The sequence below is a fragment of the Phaethon aethereus genome (genome assembly GCF_964289735.1).
Source record: "Phaethon aethereus genome assembly, chromosome: 2".
Classification (NCBI taxonomy): domain Eukaryota; kingdom Metazoa; phylum Chordata; class Aves; order Phaethontiformes; family Phaethontidae; genus Phaethon; species Phaethon aethereus.
Window position 1 is genome coordinate 58513535 of NC_138582.1, and position 13811 is coordinate 58527345.

General features: G+C 42.5%; 1 protein-coding gene across 2 annotated transcripts in view; it reads left to right on the plus strand.

Moving 5' to 3' along the window:
• RAB31 (RAB31, member RAS oncogene family) overlaps positions 1–13811 on the plus strand; it is a gene marked incomplete at both ends in the record, with an annotated part of 64770 nt that overhangs the window by 47576 nt on the left and 3383 nt on the right. The window contains 2 exons of one of the 2 annotated variants that reach the window (XM_082014763.1): positions 5608–5717; positions 6195–6527. In XM_082014763.1, the coding sequence (XP_081870889.1) occupies positions 5608–5717; positions 6195–6403 (319 nt within the window). Of the gene's footprint in view, positions 1–5607; positions 5718–6194; positions 6528–13811 lie in introns of those variants that run through there. The other variant, XM_082014764.1, reaches the window with a different exon arrangement.

A 13811-nucleotide genomic window follows, 5' to 3' on the forward strand; every position in this document is an offset into this window, starting at 1 on the left:
GAGTACAGACTCAATGGCCATATTTGATGCTTTCCTCCTAGGACCTCATAGGGTCTCATGGTTGTTCAAATATATCCCCCCGTTGAATTCTAATCATTACTTTGGCCCAGGTTCACCAGGGCGCTGAAGCACGTGTGTAACTTCAAGTAAGTGATGCAGAGCTTTATTGAGTTAAGGCGTATACAAGGATTGGACCTGTGTGGTTTTGGGGCTGGTTTTTTTTTGTTCCCTTCCCCCATTTCCCATCAGCCATGAACCAACGCAAAACTGCGAGTCACTGCTTTCTGTAAGACCTGAACAAGCCCTGATGCTAGAAGACTCCTGGTTTCTGTTGGGCTAAGAACTGGGGAGCCAGATAGTATATTGGCATCTCCTGCATGGTGTTGTGATATGCTTGTCAGCATGGTGAAACTGAGTCCTATAAGACAAAACTAAAGGTTTCCAAATATGACGTAGAAAAAAAAGAGTAAAGGATGATTATAAAAAATAAAACAAAAAACCAGTTAGCACAAATCAGAGTTTTCAGTTGCCCTGAGAGTCACTGTAAATTTATTGCTTAAGTGTTCCCAGCAATGCAGTTGCCTGATTAAATCAAGGGTAATAAGTTTGGAGGTGTGACAAATGGCACCAATTGCAAATGAATCCCTAACCAGCCGTCCGCCTGCTTTTGGTAGCATTTGCTGTGGCAGCAAGCTTTTAAATGCTGTTCTACCAGAGGCAAGTTGACTTGGGGACATGAAGGAAAACGTGCACCCCAGAAATGTTGTGAGAAAACTGGGATTCCTGACAGAGCAACTGTGATGTTGCCACCACATTATTCTCAAATGCTACCTGTCGTTTACTGATTGCTGATCATGTGTTTCTTGCTCCTGTTCAGCCAGTACAGCTCTTCCGTGCACAAAATGTTCTGATGTTTGCATGGTCCTCATTGTCCTTCGTGAGCTAATGTCTCTTATTGGTTTTCTTGGGTTTGGTTTTGTTTTGTTTTTTTGTGAGGGAGGGCTTTTTTCTCCCCATAATTATGAATAGTTTTGAGAATATTTTTTTCATGCAGTTATTCTTTCTGCATCCCCCAGCCTTTTTTCTTTCTAAAGCCATCCATTAATGTCCAGCTAAAGAGATTTTTAGAGTGCATGATATGTTTTTGCAGTTCTTCCAGAAATCTGATTGTTTATGCAATACATGCAGCTGTATGCATTCTCTGAGTGCTTTATGTCTTCAAATTTACTTCAGTAAAAATGATTTTAGGTGAAATGTGTCACCAATTTATCAGATTGTTTTCAATGAGAAGAAAATACACGTGCCTTTGGGCACAGGAATTTAAAAACAAGATGATGTGACCACATGGGAGCAAGCTGCTATTTGTATGCATTTTTGGCATCTCTATTTGGTTTTGTAGAACTTTTGGCAGATGTTTTGCTGGATGTCAGACAGATGCTTTTAAGACCAACATGAATAGATGCAAAAGAGGACGAGCTGACCCGGTTCAAGTTGATTTGATTGTGCCATCTGTATGACTGTAAGAGATAATGGAAGGGGGAATGAATAGAAGCAATAAGAACTGATTATCTTCCTTTGGGAAAAGACTGGCACTATTTCTCATAGTCATTGACCATGTTACCTTCCTCATTTAGCATCTAAAATTTGGTTTTGAGCCACCAAGATGGATTTGGGGCACTCAGGTGTCATGCTGCTTTTCTCAGGGTTGATAATAGGCTATCAGCAGTTTTTTGCCGCTCTGTTGAAGTAAATTTCTTCTCCACTTTGAAAGAATTTCTACAGGTAGACAGGCAATTTTGTTTAGTATAAACCCTTATCTGTGTTATAGTATTGTCAACTCTAGTACTGTTGAGTGTTTGGCACACTTTTCAGTAATACTAATAGACTTTTCCTTCTAATATGTGTCCTGTCCTTCTGACAGGTCATTAAAAACATTAAAAAATTTCAAAGATAGGAGCTGAAATGTCAATGTTAAAATGTTGTTAAGTGTCCAAAATAATTTTTGAGCATTATAGAAGTCAGTAGTCATAACAGCAACTAAGAAGTGTTTACTTCCCTAAAAATATGGTGCACTTTCTTAATGAATTGTGTTCACTGGAAATTGCCAGGTCCTTGGTTAGGAGAATTCAGCAGAATTTCCTCTATGCATCTAGCATATTTCTTTATTATCCTTTATTCAGTAATTAGTCAGAAAATCTCAAGGGAGATTGAATCAATAGAATGATTTGGAAAGGATAAAATGAAATAATTGACATGTTTCAGAATAGGTATTCCTCGAATTTTCCCTATAGCCCTAGAATAACACTTTCTGAGCATTCCATTCATGGTTCACAGAATCACCAAGGTTGGAAAGGACCTCCAAGATCATCAAGTCCAACCATTAATCCAGTGCCACCATGTCCCCTAAACCATGTCCTGAAGTGCCACATCCACATGTTTTTTGAATACTTCCAGAGATGGTGACTCCACCACCTCCCTGGGCAGCCTGTTCCAATGCTTGACCACCCTCTCGGTGAAGAAATTTTTCCTAATATCCAATCTCAACCTCCCCTCGTGCAACTTGAGGCCATTTCCTCTTGTCCTATCACTAGTTACTTGGGAGAAGAGGCCAACACCCACCTTGCCACAACCCCCTTTCAGGTAGTTGTAGAGAGCGATAAGGTCTCCCCTCAGCCTCCTCTTCTCCAGACTGAACAACCCCAGTTCCCTCAGCTGCCCCTCATAAGACTTGTGCTCCAGACCCCTCACCAGCTTCATTGCCCTTCTCTGGACACGCTCCAGCACCCCTTCTTGTAGTGAGGGGCCCAAACCTGAACACAGTATTCGAGGTGCGGCCTCACCAGTGCCGAGTACAGGGGCACAATCACTTCCCTACTCCTGCTGGCCACACTGTTTCTGATACAGGCCAGGATGCTGTTGGCTTTCTTGGCCACCTGGGCACACTGCTGGCTCATGTTCAGCCGGCTGTCAACCAGCACCCCCAAGTCCTTTTCCACTGGGCAGCTCTCCAGCCACTCCTCCCCAAGCCTGTAGCGTTGCATGGGGTTGTTGTGACCCAGGTGCAGGACCTGGCACTTGGCCTTATTAAACCTCATACAGTTGACCTCTGCCCATCGATCCAGCCTGTCCAGATGCCTCTGCAGAGCCCTCCTGCCCTTGAGCAGATCAACATTCCCACCCAACTTGGTGTCATCTGCAAACTTACTGAGGGAGCACTCGATCCCCTCATCCAGATCATCAATAAAGATATTGAATAAGACCGGCCACAGAACTGAGCCCTGGGGAACACCACTTGTGACCGGCGGCCAGCCAGATTTAACACCATTTACCACAACTCTCTGGGGTCGGCTATCCAGCCAGTTCTTTACCCAGCGAAGAGTAAACCTGTCTAAGCCATGAGCAGCCAGTTTCTCCAGGAGAATGCTGCGAGAGGTGGTGTCAAAGGCTTTACTAAAGTCCAGGTTGACAACATCCACAGCCTTTCTTCATCCACTAGGCGGGTCACCTGGTCATAGAAGGAGATCAGGTTGGTCAAGCAGGACCTGCCTTTCATGAACCCATGCTGGCTGGACCTGATCCCTTGGTTGTCCTGCAGATGCCCTGTGAGCACTCAAGACAAACCACTCCATGATCTTCCTCGGTACAGAGTTCAGGCTGACAGGCCTGTAGTTCCCAGCATCCTCCTTCTGGCCTTTCTTGTAAATGGGCGTCACATTGACAAGCCTCCAGTCTTCTGGGACCTCCCCTGTTAACCAGGACTGCTGATAAATGGTGGAGAGAAATGGAGATGGTTCTTGCCTTCTTCCCTCTTCACCCCATCTTGTGTGTATTCATCTCTTGGCTTAGAGTTCAAGCATTTGAGCTTTTCCTTTTTGACAAGGTAGCATCTTAGCAGTGTTGGCATCCAGATTATAACTCCACTTGATGTGTGCAGCCTTCTTGGTGCCAGCAGTGCTGGATGGCATGATGCTTATTGCCCGTGTGCTGTGGATGTTTATAGGCTTCCTTTAGGCTTGTCATCAGAGAAGGCTAAGATGTTTTGTGATGCTTCCTTGGAATATTGTCACTTACTGTGGTTTTACCTTTTCCTTGATTCCTGAAGTTTGCATTCGTATCTAAATTACAGGAAGTTGAAAGTCTTCGTTACATAAACTTATGTTCTCAAATTTCTTTCTTTACTGTTGTTTGAATATTATGTTACATAGGTAAGTTCCCTTTTTTTTTATCTCCAGGGCCATCTGCAGATGATGGTACCTTTCATAATGAAGGCCAAGGTGGCATTTCAGAAATAGTAAGGGGAATGCTGCTTTCCCTGTGTCTTCTGCAATAACAAGATGCATGATACAAAGAAGCAAGTAATGGAAACAAGCTCTGAATCCAGATGCTGGAATTGCAAGCTAATTTTTTTATGATAATTTGTAATAAATCAGACAATTATCCTACCTTTCTGCATGTTTCCCACAAGCAGCAACTCTGATTTATTCAAAATACCTCCATAAACTAATTGTGAAATTGCATTGCTGTGCTCCCACCTAGGTACCTTCTGTTAAAGTCCAAGGCACTCATACTAGGAGGAAATTGTACTAGGAGTCTCTGGCTTGGTACATCGGAGCTGTGGGGTGAAGGAGTTGGTGCAAATTCTGCATGTGCAACAGACAGCTGTAAAGCCACGCAAAACATACCAGTTGATGTATGGAACAACTGAAAGAAAAGTAGTGCTGGCAGCCTGGTGTTTCAACATGTTCTCCCCTGATCAGGTGTACCTTGGGTGCCTGTTAGTGTGTTTAGTCTCTGATTCTGAGCTGTTGCTCAAAAATCAGGAATAGCAGTGGTTATGGGCAGCAGCAGACAGGGACAAGATTCAGCTTTGCCACCTGGCTCAGGCAGATACCAGGCCAATGTGGGGCTTCCTTTGTGTCTGAAGCAGAGGCCTTTTGCATGTTGAAAACTGCATTTACCAGCTTTTGGCATATGAAGTATTGGCTACAAAATGAGGATTTTCTACCAGTGGTTTTAAGATCGTGTCGCTTTGGTGACATGGCACAGAATGACAGTCTTCCCCCAGTGAATCTGGCCCTCTCAGATTGCTCTTGCCAGTGTGCTCAGAGTCAGTGGCTTTCATATTTTTTTCAGAATCTCTCTTGTTTTCTTGCTGCTTGCAAACACTTAGATATACGATGCTCTTATCATTTTCTTCCACAATAGTCGTACCCTATCTTGTTCAAACACTTGGTTTGGACGGTTCTCACTGCTGCCTGGATCAGCAGAGTTGTATGTCTTTTCTCTAGTGCTCTAATGGTTTTCTTATTGGGGTCAAGTTTACAAAACAAGCAAATGGGGTTGTCATTTAAATTACCTTCCTTTTTTCAAGGCATGGACTCAGCAGCAAGCCCAAGAAATCTGCAGATAGATCACTGGTGAAATTGATATTTTGAATATGATTATCTAAATGCCATAAGAAGAGTATAGATAGTACTTCTTTTGCAGGGAAGAAGAGCATACTAATGCTTTTCTGATTAGGCTGTGTTTGAGGTCTTTTTTCCCCCAAAATAAATAATTTTTTGAAAAATTGGTTTCTTTAATAGTAAATTTCTTCTTCTTTTGTAGGGAGGTTCCTATGAAGGATGCCAAAGAATATGCAGAATCTATAGGTGCAATTGTTGTTGAAACCAGTGCAAAGAATGCTGTTAACATTGAAGAACTTTTTCAAGGAATAAGTAAGTAAATGCTCCATTTATTTATTTATTTTTATTTGTGATTGTTTGGAGGTCTTCTGAAAAGAGCTGTCTGGTTTGGGTCTAAAAAACTTCTTTCCCAAGGACACCAAGAAATCCACTGGGCCAGTAGTATGGCTGCTGTTTATGCAGATGTAAATGAAGAAACTCTGAATACACCAGCACAAAACATAGTAGATAGTGGATACGGGATAAGTCTATTCCTTCTAAATCTGTATATAAATCCTGACCTGGGTCACATCATCTTTTTCAGACCAAGCCTGCTGTAGAGGCGATACTGTTGATCTTACCATCACGTTGATAAAAACTTAATGTTGAAAAATGTGCCTGGAGGGCTATGATAAGTAGAAAATAGTCATTGCAGTGGAATCCGTTTAAAAAAAAAAAATTCTCTCCAAGTCTTTTAAACAAGATGAGACTGACATTCCTCATGAGGAGAATTAAAAACATCTTGCTCAGTTTGCCTTCTAAGGGTTCCAGTTTTGGTCTCTGGCTGCAAGTGGGAAGGACCTTGCAGGCTGGAAGGGACCTCAGGAGACCTTCAGTCCAACTTCCTGCTCAAAGCAGACTTGATAGTGATTTCAGACCAGGTTGCTTGGGCCGTTGTCTGGCTGAGCGCAAGAGCGGAGGTTCTACGACTTCTCTGGGCAGCCAAGTCCAGTCTTTAAATAGTCCTCACAGTGGTATCCCCCCAGGTGTATCAAGTCAGAACCTCTCCTGAATCAATGCACAGCCACCATCGCTCATTGTCCTGTATGCGCCTCAGTAAAGAGCCTGGTTCTGTCTTCTTAGCAGCCCTCCCCATAGATACTGGCAGGTGGCTTTGTAGTCCCCCAAAGCCATCTCATCTCCAGGCTGCAGGCACCATTTCCTCAGTCTCTCCACACAGGGCAAGTGCTCCAGCCCCCTGACTGTCCTGGTGGTCCTCCTCTGAACTTGTGCCAGGCTGTCAGCATTTTTCTTCTATTGTGGGGCTGAAAACTTACCCAGCTTGTGTTAGACTGTATCTAGAAGGAGTTAACCACTTCACGTGATCTACCGTGGCTCTTGTTGGTGGGACTTAGGGTGCTGTTGGCCATCTTTGCTGTCAGGGCATGCTGCTGGCTCGTGCTCAGCTTGCTGCCCTCAGTTCCTTTTTGGTAGAGCTGCTTCCCAGGCAGCCAGTCCCCAGCCTGTCTCATAGCCAGGGGCTCTTCCTTCCCACAAGCAGGGCTTGGCATTTGTCTTTTCTGAACCACATCAGGCTCCTGTTGGCCCATTCCTTCCTCTAGCCTAAGGCCTTCTGAACAGCAGCCCTGCCCTCAAGGGTACTGAATGCACCTCAAGTTGGGTATCATCTGAGGGTTGAAGTGGATGCATATTTTTTCCTTCTTCAGGCCACTGATAAAAGGTATTAAGCAAGGTACTCCACTTGTAACTGACCTACAGGTAGATACATACTGTTAACCACTGGCCTTTAAGTCAGATCTAGCCAGTTTTTCCCACAGCTAACAGTCTGCCTATCTAGACTATAACATCCCAACTTGGATACACCAGGATGCTGTAGGAGAAAGTATCAAAAGCCTTGCTAAAGTCAAGGTAGACAACATCCAATGCTTTCCCTCAATTATAAATCCAGTCATACTATCATTTAAGGCATCTAGGTTGGTTGGACATCATTTACACTTGGTAAGTCCATGCTGACTGGTCCTGGTCATTTCTGCACCTTCATGTGCTCAGAAGCAGCTTCTGAGAGGATTTGCTCCATGGTTTTCCCAGGAAGCAGAGTGAGGCTAACCAGCCTGTAAGATCCATGGCTTGTTATTGCCCTTTTTGAAGACAGATATAACACTGACCTTTCTTCAGTCACAGGGCACCTCCCTCATTCTCTACAGCCTTTCAAAAATGATAGGGATGATAAAGAATGGCCTTGCAGTAACACTGGCTTGCTCCCCTTGCATCCTCAGGCTTGTATGGGTTGGGATTTCTCAGGAGCTCCATGACTTGATCCTCTTCCACTACTGGTGGTTCCTCCTCTCCCTGAATCTTGTTTTAGGGTGCAGAGGCCTAGGAGACAGCATGTCCAGAAACTCAACTTTGTTTCCCTAAGATGTTCTGTTTTGTTTTATTTCACATATTCATTATCTGCTCATATTACCTGCCATGCTCTGCCTGAGACAGAGCCTGTTGAAGTGTTTGCTTCACTTGCATTGGACATATTTGAAATGGTTAATGAGAACTGATATTCCTAGAATACACTACCTTTCTTTTACCTCTTTTACAAAAGGAGGAGTGTGTAACATGGCTGTCTGGAGGAACCAGTTCTTCCTTGTGATAGTTTACATGACTGTTTGCGTCTGATGGTAGTGAATGTTCTCGCAGAGGAACTCATCCTTGCTACGTAATTAGATAATTAGTTTCCGTCTTTGATAGGCAGTGCTGCAGCTGGCAGCATACACTGTCTCTAATAATGGATATAATAGATGAGGAAAATCAGCTAAATTAAGTTTAGTATGAACTAGATACCCAGGCAAGTGCACTTAATTCCACAGGCAATTTTTTCTATATATAGAAATATTTGGTCTCAGTGGATGTACTCGTGGCCTTATCAAGTACTCAGCAGAGAGAAAGGAGAGAGTTGGTAGTGTATTTTCATAGAAACATAGTGGAAACCAAGTGAAAAATGCTTAATTAGCAGGAGAATTAACTAGTATGATTGTGGCTGGGCAGAGGGTATGGATAACTTTCTGATGTTTTACACCACTTCAGTCTTTGTGCAATTTCCAAAAAAGTCTGTCTATGCCCAAGTTGCATGGCAGCATTTCTGCCTTTTCAGTGTATGAAATCCCTCTGTGGCCATGTCTCCTACCCTGTTGTCTAATTTTATTTGTTTGGTGCCCTAGAAGTCATGTTGCAGCTTTAGTTTAGCTTTCACGCTGCCGAGGAGTCCATGCCCTTCTCTTTGTGCCACTGTGGAAGGGCACGGTGCAGCTCCCCAGCCTCCGAACAGGAAGACAGCGGCTTCTGTTTACCTTGGGTCTTGTTGGCAGACTGTATGTGTTGCCTGTTTTCCTGGATTTGGAAGGATATTCCAACACATATGGAGAATTTCTCCATTAAAAACCTTCTTGAAATTGATACCCCAGGCAGAAAGGGTAGACTACATTTTAATTTAGCTAAAAAATTTACCTCTTGCTTTCTTATGCTTTTTATTTCCCAGGAGTATTTTAACATAATCATTCTTCCTTCCTAAGGTATCTAACAACTGTCTCTTTCCCAGGGAAAATGTTGTGAACAGAGTGAAATAGTATAATGGGAAAAAATTACTCAAGGTAATGATAGAAAGGAGGTGAAAAATAAAGGGGGAACTGGAATGTTTTGCTGACAACCAGATAAATCTTGGAAAAATGTTAGAGATTATAGCCAGATCACTTCATTTCTAAGGTTTTTATGTTACAGTATTTCTAAAAGACTTTTTTAAAATAAGACTCTCTCAGGATTTGAGGATTTGACTGCTTTGAGGGATGTCTTAATAACACAGTCTCAACACAAATCCGTTGCCCTTAATTCTTCTCAATAAAATACAAGATGTGAAAGACTAGAGTCAGTAAAATTTTCAGAATTTTTTGAAGATGGGGCAAATCTGGCAGGAGAGGGACTCTGCGGTCGGTGTACTCAGGCAAATAAGGCTGAGGAGACAGACTGAGCACAAGAGTGGACAAGGTTGGTGTTCTCCCTGCTGGAGAGTTCTCACTGAGCTGCGTGATGGGATGCAACTCCTGGCTGGCTGTTGGTACCCCTGTGATTTCAGGCAGCAAGCCACTACGCTTACCCTGGTCCCCTTTAGCAGCGCCTGACTGAAGGCTTGCTGTGATTGTGAAACATCACGTGGCTGTTTTATTTCTCTGTAAACAAGAAAAGAGTATTTTTAGTACAGTTGTATATTCCCCAGTTGGGCTAAGTTTTTCACCAATGTCTTTCTTGAAAGGTTTTTGACATAAAAAGGCTTAAGATTACAGTGGTTTTTTCATGTGTTCCAGTAGTTCTTTTTAAATATCTGCGTGTCTGTAGGATTAAATGTTGCTAACTTTTTTTTATTCTCAGCTTTAGAAGCTGGTACAGTGGCTCCTTGTCGCTGGTTTATACTTCAGCAGCAGCAAAACTGCCAATAATGTGTTATACAAGAGCAGTATAATACAGTATCAAGTCGTGCCTGTGCAGGGGGTTATACCAGTTCTACATTGCCCTTTCTTGGTTGTGGGGCTTTAGTCCACTGACCACTGCTTGTGCTTGGGAAGGCAGCTTAGCCATTAAAACCGTCTGGTTTTCAATGACTAAACAAGCTGCCTCAAGCGTACTGTCCTTTAGTAGCAATCACACCCTTGCAATTTTCAGGCACCTGTTCATTTAACAACTCAAATAAGCCTTAGTTACCTTATTCAAATTAGTACACGCCCAGCAGTTTCTCTTCAGCCTGCGTGGATTGCCTTAGCATGAAGGTGCCCCAGACACGAGAAGAAGATCACATAAAAGCCATCGTCCGTAAATGATAGAGCCAAGACTGTACCCCCCGGGTTAACACCCGTCTGCATCAGTAGGTCCAAAGGTAAACAGGCGGTGGGGCGAGTAAGCCACTGGAGAATACCTAGCCAAGTGAAATATGAAATAAACTTGTGCTTAAACAAAAAAATAAATGATGGGCAGGCTTTTTTTGTTGTTGTTTTTTTTGAGGTCTGGAAAATGTTTGGAGATTGGTGTGCTACCAAAGGGGGCAAGATTGAAGCATTTCAGCATCTTCTGTGAAGGATGAGAGGGAAGTGAGGAATAAAATTATGGGAATCATTCTACAGAAAGCGTAGAGTTGTTAGCACACTCGGTCTTACTGATGCTAGTAGTACGAGAAGGAGAGACAAGCTGATGTTTAAAAATCCTGATAAGAACATTCTTCCTAGACAAGCCTTTCTAATTAGAGCAGAGAATTTCTGTCTTGGTATACAACCTTTCATGTGGTAAATGCTCAGTTATAAATGTATGAAGCTATTGATTTTCTGATGCCTTGCCAGCAGCTCGTATATTGAATATTTAATGTAACCCAAATACTTGTTTCCTAGAAATACTGGGAGACTAAAAAAAAAAAAACAAAACCAAAAACCAACACCCAAGCTCTGGAGTTTACAGTTTAACCAGTTATATACTGGACAAACTAGAGAGGAATGTGTGAAATGTCTGTCTCTGGAAGGGGGAGGGATCCTTTCCAGCAGACATTCGATGTTTGCGCTGACTCAAAAGGACTTGGATGGGTGGAATTGCAGATGAACAATTTTTGAGCTTTGTGGAAGATGAGTTTGGTATTTTTCATCCTGTTATCTGCTGATGTGTGGATATCTGTAAACTACTGTAAAGAGGTCTATGAAAGACATTTAAGTAAAAGCAAGTACGTTTATGTTGCAAAGCAATTCACACATGCCATTTTTAATGCAGCCCAAGTTCATAACTGAATTTTTGTAGGGTGTATTCACCTGCTGTGGAAAGGATAGAGAAACATTGCCCTAACATATAAGTATTGGAGATTGTATTCTTTACGGTTTATGCTCCCTGTATTTCTAGGATTAGTTCTCCTCTTGCTTTCACATTTTAATAAATGAAGCAAAACTTACTGGCCTTTGGACTGCTCTTAAAGTTAAACTTGTGAGGTCCTAGATTTCACTCCAACCATAAGAGAGCTCTTCAACATAAACTAGTAAATAAACTAAAGCAGCCCAAAGGTAATTACAGCAGGACCTCAAATCAAAGTTGGATCTCTTAGTAATTAAATTCATTAGGAATTCTGTTGTTTACTTTGATGCTTATAAGATTTAAATTTGGTGGGATTTTTTCCTGCAGATTTTTATTAAATGAGCGAAATTTAGTTGTACTGCTGCTTTACCTAGCAAGAACTTCAGGGTCAGTAATCTATGCATTTGCTTTTTTTTTAAAAAAACTGCTTTTTTCTTGCATGGAGATGCTATTAGAAGTATTAAAATAATTGCAGCTTCACTATGTTTAGTTGTGCAATATCCTGTGTTGTAAATATGTGCTACCTTACATGAAAACTTACAACATGAAGTAAACATCAGTCATCCCTGTCAGTTGGGGAAATCCTGCTTCACTGCAAGTATGGGGGGAGAAAAAGAAACTAGAGACTGACTGGTGGACCAAGCTTTATAAACCACGTGAGAGAGATGGGGAACTTGTAAAATACCAGTGCAACTGGTTTCAAAGAGTGAAAGAATTTAGGGAGGTAGGAAGTGTGACTGTCTTAAGTCCTACAGGTGCAGAAAGAGTCTTGTAGGCAAAGCCAAAACTGTTGGACAAGATGTGCCTGCTTCATTCTGCCATGCCGTCACAGATGGCTGTGCTTTATTAATGAGGTTTATGGAGAGCAATGCTTTGCAGGGGCTCACCTTGCTGCGATACAGCCGGCAATTTTAGGAGGAGGTTCTGGGCATTATATAGCTGTTGTACCAGTACTTGAAGAAGTCTGCCTTTTCTCAGGTGAGCTGCAGAAGTCACATCTTCAGGACAGCGGCGGCTGTCAGGCTGCTGCTCTGGAGCCAAGTGAAATGGATTTCACATCCTGCACTAATAAAAATCTCCTCTTCTTTCAGTCCCCTAAAAAAATTAAGTTGTACACGATTTTTAGAGAACAAAAGGGACAAATGCACAGAAAGCCACTGTGCAGCACTGTGATGTCTTGCCTCTCACCCTTAGCAGCGTTGTTGTAGTTGTGTTAGGTATTGGGACCTTGCTTCTTTTGGGCTTGGACTTCATCTCTGGATGTGCCAGCTCAGGTCAATGACATCACATCTGTTTTCCTTCCTGCTACACACTGAATGAGTATCTGTTCAATGCACTGCTGTGTTTGTCCCTTTGTCAGCAGGGTAACCAGTTGGGGCTTTTTCCTTACGCTCCACTTTAAGGCTGTTTCCAACCTTTCACGCAGTCTCGTACAGATCAATAATGAAACTCGTTTAATATTAAAAAGCCCAAACAAAATCAAAATGCCCAACTCACAGCTTGATTTTTCTGAGCTAATGGATGTCACAGCTTATAACTGGAGCATCGCATTCAAAAAGGAACAAAGAGAGCAGATTTTATTACTATGATGATGCATCCTGCATCCAGCTGCGGCAGAGCAATCCCCATCCTCCTGCCTTCAAGTTCTGCTTGCAGAGCTGTCACCCAGTCCCTGTTGTCTCTCTTGCTTTGCTGCTCCAGTTTTCTTTTTTCTCCCTTTCCATTTTGCTTACCTCTTGTTCCATCCTCCCATTTCCCAAACTCTTTGCCTCTGGCACTCTCAGAACTGCAACTCCCACAGTTCTGATTAATCTCTTTACATTAAAAAGTCTCAGATTAAATAGCAGGAGTTGGAACTCTACCAGGCTTTGGAGAAGACTCTGACCTTTATCCTGGTCTGCCTCAGCCCTACTTCAACATGCCAGAAAAGAGGACATGCACTTGATCTAGTGCTTCCCACCTGTCAACCTGGATGGTTCACTTCAGAACCATGAGAATTTCCATAACCCTACATTTGAGCAGTCTCTTGTGACTGTTTTACACACCATGGTGTGTTTACTGGAATGAGATCATGGAGGACACCAAGATCTCTGCACAAATGTGTAGAGGTGCATGTTTACAAACATTTTTGTTGCACAAAATCTGTGAAACGTGGTCTAAACATGAGTGAAATGAAACCAAAATATATAATCAGATTTTTAATTAATAGAAGTGCAAAATCTAATTTTGAAATTGCAGTCACTGGACCTCACTCCATAGAAATATCAGCAATGGGGACCATATGGAACTCTTATGCTCTCTCAGTATATTCCTACGTTCCTCATTTCACCAGTTCAGCTGCGGAGTTCTTGGATAAATGCATGTGCGTCTCGTTTTCTCTGTGCAATTGACCGTTTCATCTGGAATCCTAAGATGTGCTGTTGGTGGTCTTTGGCAAGCTGGCTAGTTGTGTCCTGCTCTGCAAAACGGAGAAAAGACTCTATTTGTGGTCTAGTTTGTTGTCTTTAAGTTAAGCAACAGAAGATTTCAATCTCTTACGGA